The following is a 23327-nucleotide window of genomic DNA, read 5'->3' on the forward strand; positions in this document are numbered from 1 at the left end:
CTATGAGCTAGATCCTCCTAGGCGAAATGGTTCTACCTGGGTTAATCTACGTAAAACACCCTGAGCGAAGAGTACTTCTACCCGGAAACTATGAGCTGAATCCCCATAGGAGAAATGGTTCTACCTGGGTTAAGCTACGTAAAACACCCTGAGTGAAGAGTACTTCTACCCGGAAACTATGAGCTGGATCCCCCTAGGCAAAATGGTTCTACCTGAGTTAAGCTTCAAAAAACACCCTGAGTGAAGAGTACTTCTACCCGGAAACTATGAGCTGGATCTCCCTAGGCGAAACGGTTCTACCTGAGTTAAGCTTCAGAAATAGGAGGTGTGAAGAATAGTGATGCATGATGAAAATAAACGAAAAATGGAGATTTTAAGGATCTTACGTTTGGTGACATTCGTTCACTTAGGACCGACATTCTGCACTACTTTGTTCCTTCTTTAAACAAAGAAAAACTTGTGAGTTTTTAAAGTGGTGGTTGGTTTGTGGCCTTGATGCCCTGAGTAGCTTGATTCACGACCACTGCTGTCGAAGAACCGATTCTGTCAGCATTGTACCGAGATGTTATGCCGCTCTGTATCATTTTCTAGAGACCTTGGCTTCACAATATTGGCCCCAACTGTTTCATACCCAGATGTCCATGGTACCACTACCCTTGTCTCTAAGGCAATGCATTTTTCTCTAAAATCAAACTTAGTTATCTTACCCTAGTATTAGTTTGTGTCCGTAGTGCTCATCAACTTTTCTCATAAAGCAGGTCTTGCTTAGGCGACCTTTTCAGCTCGTTTTTTAGACACTTTGTTTGTCTTATCGAATGAGATCAGAGATGGATTCGTGCCTTGTCAATGCCATATATGCCCCAAATTGTGCTCGACATTACGGGGAAGCTGTAGCTAGTTTTGCAGCCCTTTCTTTGCTTTGATTTTGATGCAGGATTAGACCGAAGGGGACTCAAAGAAAAATTATGGGTAAAAAGAGAATAATAATTGGAAGCGAAAAAGAACTGTGCTTAAACAAAAGGTGTCCCTTTCGGGAAAAGGAATAGGGAGACTTATCTGGAGGTATGTGCTGACTTTAATGAATCATGACATGCATTTTGAACTGGATGCCTGATATGTCTAAGCTGTCTAATTCTCAAAATCCGCCACAAATGTTCATCTTGAATTTGTCTTGATTGTGCTCATGCCGGAGAATCAAAGACCCTTATTCGGCTAGTAGTGCCCATTGCAGGTTTTCGCTAACTAACCTCTCTAATTTCTCTACTCACTATTGCCTTATAGTGCCCGTACGGGTTTTCACTGATAAGACTCTCTCATTTCTTTTTTTTTTACTAAGATACTGTATGAGGGAGGTTATCCAATTCCTTTGGCATGGGGACTTCAATCATTCTTAAAAAACATCGATCAGAAGTTCTTGAAAGATAAAAAGGCGAAATGGACCTTGAACTGAATTACAACTTTTGGAAACATTTTTACAGAAAAAACCGTGAAATAAAACAAACTTCTGCACCAGTTTTGGAGTATTGGGAATATGGATTTTTTTGTTCTGATGGGACCGAACCCAGGGTAAGGCTGCTTACGTATCCTTTCGGAATCAGGTCGGACGTAGTTCAATGACTCAGAGATTTGTTGTTTTTTTTTTACAAGTACACATGTTCCAAGAAGTGAGAAACAAGGAAGATAAATACGGCTCAAAAGGATTAACAAAAAGGGTGACACCTATTTGGAATAGTGAGCAAATGATAGTCTTCGCCACTTCAATCTGAGAAAATCAATGCGTGAAAATTCTACAATGGGTATATATCAAACATAATATTTTTTGACTACATCTGCGTTAATAGTCATGTCTGGTACCCGTCCTTCTTCATCTACCAAGTGCAAGGCCCCTTTTGGTAACACTTTCTTGATGATGTAGGGTCCTTGCCAGTTCGGGGCGAACTTTCCTTTAGCTTCTACCTGGTGCAGAAGGATGTATTTCAAAATCAACTGGCCTACCTCGAACTTCCTTGGGCGCACTTTCTTATTGTAAGCGCGTGCCATTCTTTGTTGGTATAACTGGCCGAAACACACTGCTGCTAGCCGTTTTTCATCGATCAACATCAGTTGTTCTAATCGGGTCTTGACCCACTCAGTGTCTTCAATCTCTGATTCCACAATAATTCGGAGAGAGGGAATTTTGACTTCAGCGGGCATTACAGCTTCAGTTTCGTATACAAGCAGATACGGAGTTGTGCCAACAGATGTGTGAACAGTCGTACGGTATCCCAAAAGAGCAAAATGCAACTTTTCATGCCATTACCTGGAACCTTGGATCATCTTCCTAAGAATCTTCTTGATGTTCTTGTTTACCGCTTCAACTACTCCATTGGCTTTTGGCCGGTAAGGGGTAGAATGGCGATGCATGATTTTAAATTGTTCGCATACTTCCTTCATCAAATGACTATTTAGATTGACTACATTGTCAGTGATAATGGTCTTTGGGATACCATAGAGACAAATGATATTGGAGTGAACAAAGTCTACCACTGCTTTCTTGGTGACTGCTTTGAAAGTGACGGCTTCCACCGATTTGGTGAAGTAATCAATTGCAACCACAATGAATCTCTACCCATTTCAAGCCTTTGGCTCGATCGGCCCAATAACATCCATTCCCCAAGCAACAAAAGGCCAAGGAGAGGACATGGGATGCAACTCCAAAGGAGTCGAGTGAATTAGGTCACCGTGAATCTGGCACTAGTGACATTTGCGAACAAATCTGAAGAAATCTCGCTCCATGGTAAGCCAGTAATACCCTGCCCGTAGAATCTTCTTCGCCAAAACATATACATTCATGTGAGGTCCGCATACCCCTGAATGCACATCATTCATGATCCGCTCTGCTTCTGTAGCATCTATGCATCTCAACAAGTTTAAATCTGGGGTCCTCTTGTACAAAATTTCCCCATTCTGTAAGAAACCACTGGCGAGTCGCCTTATAGTTCTTTTTGATCTCCTTTGGCATGCTCTGGATATTCTCTTGTTTTCAGGAATCGTTTTATGTCATGATACCATGGTTCACCATCTGGTTCTGTCTCGATTGTATTACAGTAACCGTGTTGATTCCGAACTTGGATTTCTAGTGGATCAATATGAGTGTTGACTGGATAAGGGAGCATCGAGGCTAGAGTAGCCAATACATCGGCTAGCTCGTTGTGAAACCGGGGAATGTACCTGAACTTGATACATTTGAATCTTTTGCTCAAGTCTCGCACACATTGTCTGCACGGAATAAGTTTGATGTCTTGAGTCTCCTATTCGCCTTGGGCTTGCCTGATAAGCAAGTCAGAATCTCCCATAACTAATAGTTCACGCACATCCAGATCGATGGCCATTTTCAAACCCATGATACAAGCTTCATATTCTGCCGTATTATTAGTACAGAAGAACCGAAATAGGGCTGTTATAGGGTAATGGTGTCCAATAGGTAAGATGAGGATTGCCCCGATCCCAACTCCTTTGATATTGACAGCCCTATCAAAATACATTTTCCATACAGGGTGATCGTATGGAACCACTTCCTCTGTTGAGTTGACCTCTTCATCCGGGAAGTATGTGCTAAGTGGCATATACTCATTATCAACTGGATTCTCTGCCAAATGATCTGCCAAACCCTGCGCTTTCATCGCGGTGCGAGTGACATAGATGATGTTAAACTCTGTGAGCAGGATTTGCCATTTTGCGAGCCTGCCAGTGGGCATTGGCTTTTGGAAGATGTACTTCAATGGATCCATTCTGGATATGAGGTAAGTAGTGTAGGCCAAAATATAATGCCTCAACTTTTGAGAGGCCCAAGTCAAGGCACAACATGTCCTTTCTAAAAAGGAGTACTTAACCTCATAATCGGTGAACTTCTTGCTCAAATAATATATTGCCTGTTCCTTTCTGCTTGTTGCATCATGTTGCCCCAGAACGCATCCAAAGGAATTATCCATCACTGATAGATATAAAAACAAAGGCCTACCAGGTTCAGGTGGGACCAGTACAGGGGTTTTGACAGATAATATTTGATCCTGTCAAAAGCCTTTTGGCAATCGTCTGTCCATCTGACAGCGGCATCCTTTTTCAACAACTTAAAGATGGGCTCGCACGTGGTTGTGAGCTGAGCAATGAACCTACTGATGTAGTTCAACCTCCCGAGCAAACTCATGACCTCTTTTTTGTTCTTCGGGGGTGGCAGATCTCGAATGGACTTTATATTAGATGGATCCAATTCGATGTCTCTCCGGCTGACTATAAAACCGAAGAGTTTCCCAGATGGGACCCCAAATGCACACTTGGCTGGATTAAGCTTAAGGTCATACCTACGAAGCCTTTCGAAGAACTTTTTCAAATCACACATGTGATCGGCTTGTGTCTTTTATTTTATAATGACATCGTCGACATATACTTCAATCTCTTTATGCATCATGTCGTGAAAAATGGTGGTCATGGCCCTCATGTAAGTTGCCCCTGAATTCTTTAAACCGAATGGCATTACCCTGTAACAATAAGTACCCCATGGCATGGTGAAAGCGGTCATTTCTGCATCATCCTCATCCATTAGAATTTGGTAGTACCCAGCATAGCAATCCACAAATGATTGGATCTCATGCTTTGCGCAATTATCTACAAGAATGTGGATGTTTGGCGAAGGAAAATTATCCTTTGGACTTGCTTTGTTCAGGGCCCTATAGTCGACACAAACTCTGGTTTTTCCATCCTTCTTTAGCACAAGCACAACATTTTCCACCAGGTGGTGTATCGGATAGCTCTGACCACATTGGCGCTTAGTTGCTTCATTATTTCTTCTTTGATTTTGTCGCTCATGTCTGTTTTAAATTTTCGTTGCTTTTGTTGGACTGGTAGAATACTAGGATATGTAGGAAGCTTATGAACCACCAGATCAACACTTAAACCCGACATATCATCGTAAGACCAAGCAAACACATCTCTATATTCAAATAAAAGTTGAACCAAGATATCTCTGGTTTTTTGTTCAGTGTGAATGCTTATCTTCATTTCTCTAACTTCTTCAGGACTTCCGATATTAATCGTCTCAGTTTCATTGAGGTTTGGCTTAGGCTTGTTTTCAAATTGTTCCAACTCTCTTTTTATTTCCCCAACAATCTCACCTTCCTCATATTCAACCTCTTGATGCGTTATTTTGATATTAGACAGCTTTTCAAGATCTGGGCATGAATTACGCATGCATGTCATGTTATTAAAGTCGGCATTAACAAAACTGAAATGAAAATAAAATGACAGGAATTAGGAAAAGGAAAAGATAGGAAACTGAACTGCATTTTATTGAATTCGAAAGGATAGAAGGGTTAACATCAAAACAAAACAACCATCCTGAGATATTTGGATTACAACCCTGAAAGTAACCCAAAATACAAAAAAGAAGCTGCAAAAGCATACTACCAAAACTCCTTCCTTGTGGGGAGAGGAGTTTCTTCCCAGTTGGTGAGCATGGTGTCTGGGTCAATTAGTTGCACATCAGCACGACTAGTGCCTTCACCAGCCTGGATCATATTCACTTCAGAAAACATATCGTTGAGGCCATGGCAAATTTCATCAATGTTTGCATGCGTCGAGGAATTTTGACCCTCTCAGAGTCTTGGCTTGACAAAAATGTAGAAAATATGAGGGATAGGCTGTTGCAAGACACATCCACTCTTTTTGCGGTGTTTGGATTTGTTTTTGTCTGCTTTTGTTGGCCTGAAGCCTAAGCCAAAAGTACCACGATTGCCTAACGGAGAAATAGGCTATGAAATTCCTTGCAATGATACCCCCAAACCTTTTCCTAGCTCATAACCTTGTCTCATCATAACCATAACCACCATTACAGATGTGGCGGAAAGACGAGAATGCATAATGGGATTTCCTTCCTCGACATGGTCCACAACAACCACTTCAAAAGCCTAATAGATAATGGACTCAGACCCTTCCTTGGCCTCAATACAGGGGATTAATGGGTCTTTATAAACGGAAGACTCGTCTTCTCCGTGAACAATAATTTCTTGCCCGTCATGTTCGAATTTGAGCATCTGGTGCAACGTGGATGGCACAGCTCGGGCTATATGGATCCATGGCCTTCGAAGAAGAGAGTTATAAGAAGTGACCATGTCCACTACTTGGAAAACAATCTCAAAGTCCACCGGCCCAATCGTCATGGTGAGGTTGATTTCCCCTATGGTATCTCTCACCGAGCCATCAAAAGCCCGGATGCGAACATTGCTGGGTCGGATTCTGTCCGTATTGATCTTCATGCTTTGCAAAGTAGAGAGAGGGCATGGATCTACACTTGAGCCTCCATCAACCATGACTCTCTTTACTCAATGCCCCTCACATTTGACCATCAATTTCAAAGCCTTATTGTGCCCGGCTCCTTCCTCGGGAAGTTCATCATCGATAAATGAGATTCTATTTACCTCAAAAAATCTATTGGCCATCTTCTCTAACTGATTCATTGTAGTCTCCTCTGAGATATGTGCCTCGTTCAGGACCTTGATTAGTACACGGGCATGCTCTTTGGAATGTATGAGTAGAGATAGTAGAGTAATACTGAGCTTTCATTTTCTTCAAAAACTCTCCTGCCTCTGCTTCAGTTGACTGGCTTCTTTATTTGCAATTGGCCTCCTCTGATTTGCTTGGCCTTCATCAACTCTTCTGGAGAATAACACCTTCCCGATCGAGTCAAACCTCCAGTTTCCCCCACGTCCTCTATGATTTCCTTACCTTTGTAGGTCATCACAGTTTTGTTGTAGTTCCAAGGAACAGTTTTTGTGTTTGTCACATGGGGTTGCACGTCAGGTTTGATTATGATCGGCTCTGTTATGCCATTCGTACCGCCCCGATTCTACCTTGTGAAGGGGTGGCCTCCAAGCACATACAACCTTGGGCTTGGAACATTGGAGCGAACCTCTAACCTCGAGACCTTGGGCACAAATAAAGTTACCTTTTTTGAGTTTGGGGCGCCTTTCACAATCAACGGCACATCTCGGCTTGGTCTTACTTCCAGACTTGTTCCTTCTTGAATTGCTCCCACTGTCATTTCTGTTTGGTCGACCGGTTTGTATTTCTGATCTCGGCCAATCATTCCCATGAAATGAACATCGTTGTGTTCCGACAACGGGTTGTTTGTCACATTAGGAGGGTCCTCGCCATTTGTTACTACAATTAATTTTTCAGAAATGAGTCTTTCTATAGCTCCTTTCAGAGTCCAACAGTCATCGGTGCTATGCCCCGGGGCACCTGAATGATATTCACATCTAGCATTTGCTTGAAATCCATGTGAATTCGGATGCATGTGGTGGGGAGCGATGGGTCCAATCACGCCCATTTGCTTCAACTTCTGGAATAGACTAGAGTATGATTCAGCCAATGGAGTGAATTTTTCTGCTAGCCTCTGCTCTCGACCATAATCCTGCCTGGGACGAGCATTATAGGGTTCCCGAAAATTTTGTTGCTGAGGTCGGGGGCCCTTGGAGCTGGTGCCCGTACCTGCTGATTGGGAGGCCGAGCATATGATTGAGCATTGAACATTGTATATTGTGGTGGGCCCACAAAGTATTAAGGAATTGGCGGGGGATAGTAATGTTGAGGGTAGCTGGATCGCCCCTGCTGAACTTGCACATAAGGGTGCGATGCCCCTCTTTAAACTTCCCTAGATCCCAAGGTCATCATAGAACCTTCATCTCTCTTTTTCCTATTTGCAAAACTTCCCGACCCATTTTGGATCGCTTGGGTGGTGGCTTTGAGAGTAGCCTGACTTACAATTCTGCCAGTCTTTAGGCCATTTTTGACCATTTCCTTTATCTTGATTGCTTCAGCAAAAGCCCTACCCATTGCAGACATCATGTTTTGGAAATAATCAGGCTCTTGAGCCTCTAAAAATACAGTGATCAACTCATAATTATCCATGGGCGGCTTAACTCTGGCCGCTTGCTCTCTCCACTTGATGGTGTACTCCCTAAAGCTTTCCGTCGGCTTTTTCTTCATATTGAATAGGGAATTGATGTCTGGTGTAATATCAATGTTATATTGGAATTGCTTGATGAAGCCCTGGGCCATGTCATCCCAAACATGCCAGTGAGAGATGTCTTGGTCAATGAACCATTCGGAAGCTACCCCCACAAGGCTTTCCCCAAAGTAAGCCATCAGCAGCTCTTCCTTTCCTCATGCACCCCTCAGCTGGTTGCAGCACCTTTTCAAGTGGGCGATAGGTCGCCGTGTCCATCATATTTCTCAAATATTGGGGATTTGAACCATCGTGGCAAATGGATATGAGGGAACATGCATAGATCACTGAATGAAACACTTTAGTGACCACCTAGTCCCTGTATGTTCTTTATATTCTGTTCAAGACTTTTCAGTTTCCTGGCCATCTCATCTGGTTCAATCGTCGTGGCAAGCATTTCATTTTCCACTAGTGATTCGTATCGAGGAGTCCATCATAAGCATGAGATGGTGGCTCATTATTTGGCCTCGTCACAGGAGATGGTGGCGGAATTGTATATACCGGTGCGCCAGAATCGACGAGAGGGGTGTTCCTGACCAGTGCGACTGGAGGTCGCATATTAGAGGTACTGGGGGCAGCATGGAGGCTGTAGTTCGGCACATACCCTAGTGGTAGAATGGGGTCACTCGTTGCATGGAGTGGTGGTTGAGTAGCCTGGGGTATGGTGTATGTTCCCTCTGAGGGACCCTGGGGTGGAGGTCGACCAGAAACCCAAGCTTGATATACATCTGACAGTTGTTGTCTCAATTTTCTTATCTCCTCAGACTCTTGCTCAACTGACTGACCCTGCGGATTTGCACTGACCAACTCGATTTCATCACTATTATACATTACTACTGGTCCCTTAGATCTTGTGAAGTAATGATGTGCTGCCAGATTTACCACAAACCAACCACCTATATCTTACTGGTTTAAGAGACAACAAACGTGTTAGGGTTAGGCATTTTATAGATATGAATTACACGCAATATGTCATGCTCCTAACATCGCCACCATTTCTAAAATGCTTTTGGAAGGCTTCAATGTTTCATTTCGGCCTATCAGCTTGTTGCTTATTGACATTGTTATTTCCTTCTTCTTCCTTTTTCTTTTTATTTTTTTTTTCACTCGCCTTATTTGATCCCTTACTTTAGAGCCATTTTAAAATGAATACTTGATCGAGCCTTTTGTGGGTTGCCTACGTATCATGTCACCGCATGAATCAGATCATTACGTAGTTCAGATATGCAAGACACTTGATTTTTTTTTTACAAAACAAACATCAAAAACTTTTTCATTGATTTTTGATATAATATTTTGATACAAGACTCAAAAATAAAGAGTTACATAAAGATAAACGAGACCAAACCTGACTCAAATAGTCTTTTTAGAATAAAAGTCAAAACAACACCAAAAGACTCTTATAAACTTAGAAACAACAAAAGCATAATGAAAAGGACTGATAACTAAAAGAAGACTCTGATTTCTGCAGTAGAATCCACCAGCATTACTGTAATCAAGGCTCTTGTTCCTGAGGCTGACCCCCAACATTGCTGTATATCCTCTCCAAGTCTGCAGATATATGACGAGCAACGTTCAATGATACTTCTGCAAACCGCTCGGACGTCATGGCAACTCCTGCATGCTCTTGAGGTATATGTGGCTACCTCAAGGATCTTTCCCTTAATGTATTCCTGAGCCACGTGCAACTCTTGATTCTGCCGACCATGGGTCTCAGCTAGATCCAACGCATCATGCTCGCGTTCCAAGGCCATATCTTTCTGGCACCGAACTTCTAGCGACTCCGCTTCTAATTGATTGATCACTTTTTGGTAGTGGTGTCTTTCTATTTCAAACTCCGCGATCTAGCTCTCTTTGCTTGACTCAACTCCCCCTATCTGATCCCTCAGACCTTGGATTAATGGAGCGAAACCTCTACGTTCATGATCACGGACTACCCTGAACTAGGCTTCTTTCTCTTCTTGCTGCTGAGAGGTTGTGACTATGTTCTTCTTTCGAATTTGGGCTTTGAGTGCTTGCTTCTCTCGTACCCACTGAGCCTTTTCCCGCTCAAAATCAGCTTGTTGTACGTCAATGGCTGTCTCCAGAATGCCCTTATCTTCTTGTAAAGTGTCAATACGAGATTAGAACTCTTGCGCCACTTCCCTTCTGGTTTCTCTAACTCTGACCTTGATTTCTCTCTCCCAACCAATTGCGTGTCATATGGATCTCTTTGTCCTATGCTCGGGGATAGCCTGGTTGTGAAACCACTCAAGGTATGTGAGGCTTACCTCCCCACGTTCACGATCAGCTACCATCTCGTCTAAATCGGAAAATCGACTACCAAACCAAATCTTCTGTGCATATGACTCCTATGGAGGTTCCTCTCCCTTGAATTCCCACATGAACGGGCGCATGTCCTCAATCGGAGGCCTTTTTTTTCTCTCTCCCTAACTGGGGCATGACGTGTAAAAGTGCGTAGGGTTGAAAACCCCTAAAACCCATGAGTATGAAGAATAGGCGATACGTCGACATATGCATGACCCTAGTAGAAGGGAACCAGTAATAGTTCCAAGTGATTCTATTAGCACTCAATGAACCAAGTAATGTCCACCAAGCCCTCACCCCATCTGCAAGATTACAACTCGCAGCTCTGTCTAGGTAACATCCAATGTAATTCAGCCAATCATCATTGAAATTTACTACTATTGGATGATGATAAAGGTTCTCTATGAACCACATCTGCAGTATAATGTTGCATCCCTCAAAGTAATCTTCACCTTCTTGACAACGGGTCAAAGCCCGAAAAATATCTCCCAAAATCATGGGAAGAATGGTATGATCCTCGCTACTTTACAAATATGAGACTACCGCAACCAATCGAATTCTGATGCGCCCACCATGCTCCGGAAAGACCATGATCCCTAGAAATGATATCATGAACGCGAAGATTCTCAATTCCCTCCAAGCATCGTAACTCAACTGGTTGACGAATTCTGTGCCCGAGAAGTTCTCAAACCCTTTCTCGTCCCCAAATCTGTCATAAAAATATTTCGACGGAACCCAACCTTCGTTTAAGCAAACCATTGGAATTCGACGAAGGCATTACTTCTTTAAAAAGTTGTTCACACCAACTTTTCTCGGAGCAGAAGGCCTTTTCCCACGAAGGTCTCTCCCCAATCCGGTGAACCCACCTAATTCTTCCAATGTGGGTGTCATTTCACAATCTTTGAACCTGAAGACATTGTTCGCGGGGTCCCAAAAACCTACTAGAGCCTCGATTAAATCTTTGTTAGGCTTAATTCTCATGAGGTTGGTGAGGAACTTGAGGTGCTTAAATACTCGATTATGTTCCCAAGTAGCAAAACTAGCCCACCAATTACAGAGACTACTCGGGGTCTTATCTCTGATCAAGAACATAGGAGGTGTCTCGTCCCTTACCCTTTTCTGATTGCTTCTTTGTGGAGAACTCATGGTGATCCTAAGAATAAGATAAAAAAAAGGTTAGAACTTACCTAAACTATATGCAAATTATGATCATTCATTATTTTATTTTATTTTTTGGTCAATTTAGGACTCGATCTATATTTTTTTTAATTACAATATATATATTTTGAAATTACCGGACACAAAAGTTGAGATGATAAAAGCGAAAAAAATGGCTATTATTACAAAAACGGCCCCTTAATACTTCCATAGAAGACATAAAGGATGTCTCGGCAAAAACAGCCAAACACAGGAACAAAACAATAAAAATAGACAAAATAATAAATAAATAAAAACTATTTTTACGAAAATGACCCTTTGCAATATTAGTATAACCAGATAAAAATAGCTACTTTTTGCAAAAACAATCTTTCCGGAAAGGTTTAAAGTTGCTTTGACAAAAATGGCCAGACATAAGGGCAAAATGGTAAAAGTTGAATAAATATGGATAAGGTAACTATTTTTACAAAAATGGCCCTTCAGCACTTCCCGAGAAGATTTTAAAGCTGTCTTGGCAAAACAGCTGGAACATGAGGGTCAGACAGTAAAAGGTGACCAAAATAGGCCTTTTGTTTTTGAAAATTTTATGCTCCCTTTTTTTTGAAACATGTGGGCTGAACCCGATGGAGGTTGCCTACGTATCTCACATCCGGTGAGAATCAAACCCGCGTAGTTCAGTAAAACAGGGTACTCTCCCCTTTTGTTTTTTTTTTAATAAAAATTAATCTTTACAACTCACACCAGACTACTATATATATATAAGGTTTATTTGCACTAAACTAGGAGAATTATTCTCTTTTTTTTCATTTTTAATAATTACACTAATTTTTTTTTTAAAACCGGTCGACAATGCAAGTAAGCCTTCCAAATGATGTATCAAGTAGCACATACGTGAACATGTTGGTCTCAAAGAGGATATATGTCTTATACAGATCCGACCCCTGTGCCGAGTTTCGCTAAGTCAAATGCACGTGATGCAAATAAAGCGAACCTACTAGGGATATCCGGCATGAGTCTTGTTCTTCTAGGTTTAGATATTATTGGAAAAGGTATCTAGACTGGCTTACTCGAGCGGACAACTCGAGCCGAGGAGGGTTAGTGTACCGGTAGCATTGCTTTCCGTCTTAACTGGTGGTGCTCCCCGCCTAAAACAGGTGTGACTAAAATCCTTCACCGGGTGACGAACACCTCGACTATCTCAAAGAAAGCGGGCTATGTCAAGCAAATCCCCAATTTTTAATTTCAAAAAGACTCAGAGGGGGTGCGTGAGAAAACAGTTTATATGTACAGTTCAACAATATCAAAATGATAAAAAGCGAACAGGTAGCACATTAGGCACAAATAAATCACAAAATTTAAAAAATTAATAAAGCCAAATAAAAAGTCAACATGTACAAGCTCGAATTCTTATGTAAGTCTCCAGCAGAGTCGCCAGAGCTGTCACACCCCTTTTTACCCATCAAAATAATGATAATATGTGTATGGGCCAAAGAGTTTTTCCAATTGAAGTGACAAATTTGAATAGGGATTATTTTATTGTTCAGAGTCGCCACTTAGAATTGATTTTTTTGGTGTTCCAAGTCACCATTTATTTGGATCCCTAGTCAAAGGAAGGTTTGACTCTATTTTAATCGGTCTGCGAAAACAAAGTTCGGGTAAGGAATTCTGTTGACCGGGGAGAAGGTATAAGGCAATCCCCGAGTCCCGTGGTTCTAGCACGGTCGCTTTATTGACTTAAACTTGGCTTACATTAATTTTGGACAAATTGTGATTTATATTATTTTCATGTTTTACCTATCCTCTTTTATCTCTTGATTATTAGAAAAAATTAAAGAATATTTTTGAATAATAAGATGTCATAACCACGCTACGCAAGAGAATCCGTGATTATGACAAAAGATTTATAAATTAATTAAAACTATTGAATATGACATGAAATTGATGAATTAACTTATTAAAAGTTAAGCGTCACGCTACACAAGTGAGTCTGTGAAGTTAAAGCGCACCTACTATTTGCCTAACGTTTAAATTAATTAAAGGGAAACTAGTTAATTAAAATAGTAGAAAAATCTGATATTATTATTCTTTTTTCGAGCTTTATAGTTGGGAAAAATTATGCAAATAAATGTTGGACCAACTTTATCTATTTTAAAAGAAATGAGCCAACTTCTTATTTAAAAAAATGGGTCAGCTTGTATGGAGCTTTTGGGCTGCTGGAATTTATTATTAAAATGGGCCAAGAAATGAATTTCAATTGGCCTAATGCTATATAGAAGAAAAGGGGTAATTTTGTTGTTTAAAGGTAAATGAGCCAACTTTTATCTTTGATTCAATAAGGCCCAAAGTTGATACAATCTTAGCTCTTTACTTAGTTTGAGTTCATGACCATTAACTACATAGTCACAATTGTATAAACGCCCACTTTACAAAAATAGCCATTTTTGCAAATCCGGCAAAATGGCCAGATTCACAAAGATATTATCACAGCATTCCTAGAAACATATGTTGGCAGTGAAATTTCAGTAACTAAAACGAATTCATGCTATGTGTTATACACCTAAAGTCATTCATGGCATACTTAGCATTGTTACTCGGATATAATAGCTTGAAAACATGCTTACAAAATCCATAAACGACTTACATATCACATTCAAAAACTTACAACTCAATATTCAAGTATTATGAAGGACTATATTCACATTATCACATGCTTGATACATAACAATAACATACAAGCTCTTTTGTTGTCAAACTATTCATCACATCAAACACATTTAAATGGTGCAGTATGTTCAAGTTGTTCCCATTGCTGAAAATACGTACATTACGAGTCTTAAAGGATTACCTGGTAGCAAAAGAATAAACAGTAGTTTAGCAACTAAAGTAGCATACAAACAGCAGTAAAACAACAGTAAAACCAACAACAAATCCGTGTTAAAATAACCCGAAAACTTATAGAGGGAACCCATAAACGAACTCTAAAGAGGACTTATACTTTTTTTAAAAGTTTGCACTCTAAGATTCACACCCAAAGCTCACCATTTCAGCTTACTTTTCATGTGTTCAACTGCTGAATTGTTTTTTTGTTTTTGTGACAAAGCAATTATAAAAAAATGCCCCCTGGAAGTGTGATGGAGTCCCCCCTATATATCAAAACAACCAGCTATTTCAAAAAATTAAAAATCAATCTTTTTGACAGATTTTTCTACAAAATCTGATCTTAAATTCAAAAGGCCAGACTTTTTGGTTCAAATCTTGTCAAGTATTTCAAACAAATCTGTTCTCCACTATTCAAAGACAGACTTTTATTCAAACACTGTCCAAAGATCTACATTTTCTTACCAAACAATTTGACTTTTGAGTGTTGTACTCAAAGAGTCTTCAGCAGCAAATAAACAACCCAACAAGTACCATATACTCTTAAGTAATTTTCAATACCTCACTTTTATCAATACAAAACTATTTTACTACTTCAACAAGTGCAAAAACAGAAAATTTAATATTTTAAACTTCAAAAACTAATGCAAAAATAATTAATAATAGAAAAAATAAAAATAAAAAATTAACCATGAAAAAGAATAGGATTTTACCATTTTACAATTCAAGTGGTCGAAAAAATGGTGGTATGCCAAAAGAGGGTGTTCTGGGAGGTTGCCGGAATTTGGCCGGATTTTGGTCGCCGGATTTTCAGGGTGAAATTGGTATTAATAGCTAGGTCTTGAGGAGCTCTATCCATTGATGTAGGTATTGTGGGGTGGTAGTTATTGGAGCTTCAATAATTTGGGCAAAAAAGTGGCGGGAAAGTTTCCTAGATCTAAGATTCAAGGAGTTTGAGGGATTTTTAAAGGATTTGATTTGGAGATATGGAAAGAGGAAGTTGTGGAGATTACATGGTTTGAATTTGGAGGTGTTTGGAGGTGGTCCGCCGGCGGCGGTGGGGCGGCGGCAGCGGCTTGGGGGTAGAGAGAAGAGAGAGTGATGAGAGGGAAAGAAGAGAGAGGAAATAATGGGGAAATGGGGCAAATTTTTGGGGATTTTAGGCTTTAAATACCTAGGATGAAGATCAAACTAGGACCGTTGGATTAAATCAAGCTGGGTGGATGAGATTGAATCTTCTCACTTAACCAAAACGACGTAGTTTCAAGACAAAACTACGTCGTTTTAAGCACTTCTTGGCAGCACCCTTTTGGACCGGGTTTGGGCTCTTTGGGCTCAAATATTGGGCCAATTTTGGCACAATTTTAATTAAATTACACTAGCCCAAGCCCTACCCCATTTATCAAACCATTACTCAACTCTTACAACCTATACATACACAAATAAGAACAAACACACACAAACATACATATATTATATATATATAAGGCGAAAATTAGGCATTTATAGGTATGCAACAGAAATTCGGTCTGCATACCTGTTCTGCGGTGCATTAACTGCCCCTTACAAAATTCTAAGGGGATTATGCGATGACTCTGCGACACGCATAGTGTTTATACGATCGCATAATTGGCCGAATAGTTGACCTCAAATTAACCATCACACTACCTGACTCTGCGGCGACTATGCGGTCCCCATAGCTATTCTGTGGTCGCATAATGGACCGCAGAAACACACTTTTCTGGAAAATATTATTCCTTAACTTTTTAACACACAGGTCAATCCAAAGGGTCCGAACTGCGACGAGCTTGCTCGTCGCGAGGGATTTTACACATCTCTAACACATATGCCTTACTTCTACGAGCTTTCGGGTTATGACTAGAAATTTTCACGGGGCCTTAAATGCATACTAACCCAAAAATATCATACGGACTTGCTAGTGCAATCAAATTACCAAAATAACATCAATAACTATGCATTTAGCATAAAAATCCAAGAAAATCTCAAGAACTTTCAAAGTTTCAAATTTTACAACTAAGGTTCCCAATCACGTCATTTCAAGTCCGTTTCTTACCAAATTTTTCAGGCTCGACTTAAATCACATATAAGACCTGTACCGGGCTCCGGAACCAAAATATGGGCATGATACCATCAACTTCCAAACATTTTTCAATTCCAAAGCCTCATATATATTCCAGAAAATAATTTTCTCTAAAAAATTCATTTCTCGGGCTTAGGACCTCGGAATCCGATTCCGGGCATACACCTAAGGACCATGTTTTCCTACGGACCCTCCGGGACCGTCAACTCACGGGTCCGGGTCCGTTTACCCAAAAATGTTGACCGAAGTCAACTTAAATTCATTTTAAAGGCAAGTTTTATCATTTTCCACGGATTTTCACATAATGGCTTTCCGGCTACGTGCTTGGACTGCGCACTCAAATTGAGGTGATACAAAAAAAATTGTAATGCCTTGGAACACAAAATTTTTTCTAAGACAAGTGATGACCTTTTGGATCATCACACGGAATCTCTAAGGGTACATAATCTTGAGCTATCATAAAAGCTCTGGGTCTCACACAACAATAAGTTGAGAATGGACCTATGTTAACCCAATTAGTCGATATTAGCACACATTGTATGAAGCATGTGCTACATCATTTTCTCCTTTTTTCCAAGGAATGTATGTCTTTATCTTAATAAAGAATGTTGTACAGATGACATTTAGACACCATAAGTATCTAAAGTTGAGTTCTTTGATCTACTATATCATTTTTAACTCGCATCTGGCTCATAAAGTAGACAAGGTGAACGTTTTTCACCCTAATGACCTTATGTCATTGTTTAAGCGACATTCTGATTTTAAGCGAATAGCTCTCAAATTATCCTTATGATAATTTTGCTCAAAATCATGTCTCATCTCCTCACATCACTAAGATACGGAGGCGGTTTCCTGTGTGAGAAGGCCAACCTCATGTCTACTCGACGTACTTATAAAAAAATGAACAAAGAATGTACATACATAACATTCAACAATAAAAAATAGGTATGTATGTAAATCAACTTTATTGATAATCAAAGAACATCGGTTTGAGAATACGAGAAAATAAATAACAAAATAAAGTATCTCAGAGTCTACGCAAGCCTTGAGACCTAGTGTGTCTCACAAATGCATCTCTAGACAAAGGCTTGGTCAATGGATCTGCTAGCTTATCTTTTGTAGACACATACTTCACATTCACTACCTTGCGTCTAACCATGTCTCTCGCATAGTTATACTTGATATCTATATGTTTGGTTTTACAATGAAACTTTGGGTCCTTGGTGGAGGATATTGCAGCCTCACTATCACAGTAGACTAATACCGGTTCAATATTTTCAGCAATATCCAACAAGTGCTCAAAGAACATTTTCAGCCAAACAGCTTCTTGTGGTGCTGATGCGAGAGCCACATATTCGGCTTCTATCATAGATAGTGATACACATGATTGTTCTTACTACTCCATGATATGGCCCCATCACTGAGTAAGAATACATATCCTGAGGTAGACTTCCTCTCGTTTAGATCTTCTCCATGGTCAGCATCACTATATCCAACTAATCGCAGATCCTTGCCGCCTTGATAACAAAGGGCATAATCAGCAGTTCCCTTCAGATATATCATGATCCTTTTTACTGCTTGCCAATGTGATAAACCTGGGTCGGTCTTATATCTACTTACTAAGCCAACTCCCTGACATATATAAGGTCTAGTGCACACCATAACATATATTAGACTTCCAACTACGCTTCTATAAGGAACTCGGCTCATTCTTTCTGTCTCTTCAGGAGTCTTAGGACACATCTAACTTCCCAAGGTATGGCCTTTACTGATAGGAGTTTCAACTGGGCTACTATTTTGCATATTAAATCGTTCAAGAAGTTTTTTAATGTAATTGTCTTGTGAGAGATACAATAGTTTCTTTGGACGATCTCTTGAAATCTTAACTCCAAGGATATATGAAGCTTCACCCATATCTTTTATCTTAAATTGGGATGATAACCATGACTTTATCTCAGTTATAAACTCCTTATCATTTCCAGCTATAAGTATGTCATCTACATACAATGTTAAAATCACAATCTTGTTTCTTGATCTCTTGGTATAAATACAATGGTCTTCATCCATCATGGTAAAACCATTGGATACAAGAACATTTTGAAAGCGTATATACCACTGCCGTGAAGATTGTTTGAGGCCATAAATAGAATTCAAAAGTCTACAAACCTTTTGTTCGTGGCCCTTTTCAATGAAACACTCTGGTTGTTCCATATAGATTTCTTCATCTAGTTCTCCATTGAGAAAGGTAGTCTTTACATATATCTAATGTAATTCAAGATCCAAGCTTGCAGCAATAGCTAGAACCAGGGGAACCGAGGTAAATCGTACATTAGGCGAGAAAGACTCTTCGTAGTCTATTCCTTTCTGCTATGTATACCCTTTTCGCCACCAGTCGAGCCTTATATCTCTCAACTGTGCCATCATCCTTGAGCTTAATTTTGAGAATCCATTTGCTCCCAATTGCTTTGCATCCTTCATGGAGGTCAACTAGTTCCCAAACTTTGTTGACTCTCATAGACTCCAATTGATCTTCCATTGCTTTTGTCCATTTATCCTTAGAAGGGCATGAAAGAGCCTTTTGTACATTATTAGGCTCGTTTTCTTCTTGTAGAAGCATCATAAATAGTTCTCTGCCTTCAACATCAAATCGTTGGTGGGGAATCTTTTTACGAGAACCACGTCTTACTTGTGATTCATCATTGTTCCCATTTGGATCAATGTTGCTCCTACTCAGATCAAGTTCATTCATCCTACTCCTACTTGGAACAAGATCTGTGACCATCTCGCTCCCACTTGCAACAAGATCCATTTGGTCACTTCCACTAAATGTAGAAGGATTACTTTCATTCGCATCTGATGATGAAGGAGGTCTTTAATGAGAAACTAATTCATCATCTGCTAAAATTCTCCTACTCGAATGAAGTGATCCTTGTACTTATTGATCCATTATCTCAAATAAGGTTAGGTCTTGACCTACCTCTCCCTTCTTAGGGAACTCATCGTCTAAGAATGTGACATCCCGTGATTCAAACTCAGTTACACTCCCACTGTCTTGCTGACCTATAAACACATAACCCTTTGAGGTTTCAGAGTATCTTATAAAGATACTTTTCTTTCCCCTCAGGCCCAATTTTCCATATTTGTGAGAGGAATCATATGTGTAGGCAGCACAACCCCAAGGTCTTAATACACTTAGGTCGGGTTTTCTTCCAGTCCATAACTCATATGAAGTGGTAGTAACTAATTTTGTAGGCACTCGGTTAAGTACAAAGGTGGCAATAAGCAATGCATCACCCCAACAACTAATTGGGAGGTTAGCTTGTGCCATCATTGACCTAACCATTTCTAGGAGCGTTCTATTTCTTCTCTCGGCAACATCATTCTGTTATGGAGTATTTAGGATAGTCAACTGATGAACTATTTGACACGACCCCAACCCCGGTCATGATGGCGCCCAACACACTACTAGGCAAGCCCGACCATTCAACAACATTATCCCAAATTCTTATTCAGATTATAGATAAATATCAAATAGAATTTACTAAGACATCACTTTTAAGTGTATAATTAATAATAAAAATCTGCAGAAATTCAACTAAAATACCACACCATAGCCCAATAGAATCCTGTGTCACGAATATGAGCCTCTAATACAGAATATACACCTATTACAAGTCTGTCTAGGAAGAATGTGGAATAAAAGATAGGGATAGAGGGGAGAGATCAAGGCTACGAATGCCATGCAGCTACCTCGATACTCCCGGATACTGCTGCTCAGCTAAACAAATCCTCACTCAGCCTGTAGTGTACTTGGATCTGCACGCAAGGTGCAAGGAGTAATGTGAGTACTCCGACCCAGTGAGTAATAAACATAAATAAAGGCTGAGAATATGAAATCATGGAAAAATATAAAGTAAACTATAACTGGCAGTTTAGAACAACAAATAGTGAAGAAACAAGTCAATTAAATCAGAGTACCAAATACTGAGACAAGTATAATAGATAAAAACAAATGCATGAGTGTAATGCAATGCATATGATGGTACTCTCTATGCATGAGTGCAATGCAATGCATATGATGGTACTCTCTAGTACCCACTGCGGCGTGCAGCCCGAGCCATCCATTTTATTTATCGTCGATGGCGCTCACTGGGGGTGTGTACAGACTCCGGAGGGGCTCCTACAGCCCAAGCGCAATATCAAGCCATCTCGTGGCATCAAATCTAGGCCCTCGGCCTCATATCAATATCAGTATAATCACCCAGGCTCTCGGCCTCAGTATCAATGTAATCAACCAAGCTCTCGGCCTCAATATCAATGTAACACTACTGCAGTGCGCAGCCCGATCCATGCTCAGTCCAGAAATCATCATAAGCCCCTTGGGCATTCGTAAAACAGTAGTTCTAAGCCCGAAATATCATTTAGAAATATCATTTAAGTTTTCAAATCTTAGAAAGATGACTGAGTTTGCAAAACAATAGTTAAAACCTTGGACTGAGATAAAATGATATGCAAAATATGCGAAAACAGTGATATCAATCCCTGAAGGATTCAAATAATTGGCAAGAAGCCCAAATGTAACAATCAAATCCAAGTAAGGATGATTCTCAATTTAGTTCAAGTAGAAAACATGGTAAAAACATCTCTCGGGACGGACCAAGTCACAATCCCCAATGGTGCTCTACCCCACGCCCGTTATCCGGCGTGCAAGTCACCTCAATATAGCGTTACGATGTGAAATTTCGGGGTTTCAAACTCTCAGGACATCATTTACATCAATTACTCACCTCTAGCCGGCCAAATACTACTCCGCGATGCCCTTTCCTTTCGTATCGACCTTCTCGCGCGTCGAATCTGTCCAAAACCACAACGAATACATCACAATAGGCTAAGGGAATATAACCCAATTGAAAATACTTGAAAAATATCAAAAATCACGAAATTTGCAAAACCCGAGCCCCGGGCCCACGTCTTGAAATCCAGAAATTTTTACATCAAAATGTTCCTTCTCTCGCCACGAGTCTATACATACCAAATTCACAAGAATCGGAGTCCATTTGACCCCGCAAATCCCAAATTTAGAATTTCAATCTCAAGCCCTAATTATTTATAATTTGGCTATGTTTTCATGGATTTCTAGGATGATTCTTCAATAAAATCATGTATTTAACTCATAAAACTTACCTCCAATTGATCTTAGTTGAAACTCTCTTCAATCCCCGTCCAAAAGCTCTCAAAATGACTAAAACTGGTGGAGAAATGGGGTGTTTTTCGCGAATGAAATGTAAACATTCTGCCCAGAATTTTTCAGAATTACTGTTCACCCCGTGTTACTGTTTACGGCACTATTCACGGATACTGTTACGGGGCACTGTTCATGGGCACTGTTCATAACTATTGTTCACAGTGCTGTAAAAAATGCAGTAGCTTTATTTTTTCGTGCCTAAATCGATCCGTTAACCTTCCGAAATACACCCGAGGCCCCCGAGACCTCAACTAAAAGCATCAACATGTCTTAAAACATTATCCAAACTTGCTCCAATCGTCAAAACACCTCAACTAACGCCAAAATCATCAAATTATATCGAATTCAAGCCTAGGTTCTTTTAAAACTTCTAAAACACACATTCGATCAAAAACCCGACCAAACGATGTCCGAATGACCTAATATTTTGCACACATATCCCAAATGATACAATAAAGCTACAACAAGTCTCGGAATTTCATTCCGACACCCGGATCAAAATCTCACCTATCAACCAGAATTCGCCAAAATACTAACTTCGCCAATTCAAGCCTAATTCAACACCGGACCTCCAAAATTACTTCCGGTCCTACTCCTAAGTCACAAATCACCTCCTGGAGCTAACCGAACCGTCGAAATTCACATCCGAGCCCTCTAACTCATAAGTCAACGTCCGGTTGACTTTTCCAACTTAAACCTTCTTAAAAGAGACTAAATGTCTCCTTTCTTATCAAAATCGCTCCAAATAAATTCTAATGCACCCAATACCGATAATGAAACATTAGGAAGCAAAAAATGGGACAAATGAGACAGTAACTCATGATACGACGGGTCGGGTAGTCACATTCTCCCTAACTTAAACAAACGCTCGTCCTCGAGCGTACCCAGAGTTGTCCTAGAAGCCAACCAAAAGCTGAATGACCATATCAAGCATAAACTCGGGGATGATCCCACGTCACCCTATCTCACATGGGTCCGACAACGCGTTGTAACTAAGATCACACAATCTAGTCTAGCCCATAAATCATAGAGCAACATTTCACCTTTTCGGAATCATACACAAGATCAGAACCTCACACCTACATTCAGAATAAGTTTGAACCAGCTGTAATAGACCATGCCTACAACCTTAGGTGCAATTGTATGATATACCAATAACTCAAACAAATGCAGCAATAACTTCCATTCACAGCAGTTGCCCACAACAACCAAATACCGATAGAAATCTCTTATTAGCCAATGTCTCATTCCAACACTCTCATATACTGCCAATGATAATTGAAACACGCAATAAATCATAACCATTGCTCAGATCAACCATTCATGAGGCCATTTCTCCTCTAGCAATTATAGTAACAATTTTTTTTTTAAAACCGAACCTCGATATTTACCCATCAAACATGCTGAAATCAAATTCCGTTCGTATTCATCAATGACCCCAATGATCACCTCGAATCCAACACACCACTCTGGTGATATGACACTTCAATACAGGCCTAAGCCACAACTTTCATAATATGCACACCAATAAGAAACGGCCTGCACATACTCAAGTCATGAAAAATGACTCAAACGAAAGAGTCTTACCTCAAGATCAT

The 23327-nt window shown here is 40.2% G+C and overlaps 1 protein-coding gene across 1 annotated transcript; it reads right to left on the minus strand.

Moving 5' to 3' along the window:
• Nucleotides 1–17849: 17849 nt before the first annotated feature.
• LOC142165995 (secreted RxLR effector protein 161-like) lies at nt 17850–18227 on the minus strand. The gene has a single exon (XM_075224394.1). The coding sequence runs from the start codon at nt 18225–18227 to the stop codon at nt 17850–17852; it is 378 nt and encodes a 125-aa protein (XP_075080495.1).
• Between the last annotated feature and the right edge of the window lie 5100 nt (nt 18228–23327).

This window comes from Nicotiana tabacum, chromosome 11 (genome assembly GCF_000715075.1).
Source record: "Nicotiana tabacum cultivar K326 chromosome 11, ASM71507v2, whole genome shotgun sequence".
NCBI lineage: Eukaryota > Viridiplantae > Streptophyta > Magnoliopsida > Solanales > Solanaceae > Nicotiana > Nicotiana tabacum.

What these genes read in the sequence shown, in the direction of transcription:
- LOC142165995 (XM_075224394.1), bottom strand. Translation starts at nt 18,227, where the DNA reads ATGTGTCCTAAGACTCCTGAAGAGACAGAAAGAATGAGCCGAGTTCCT.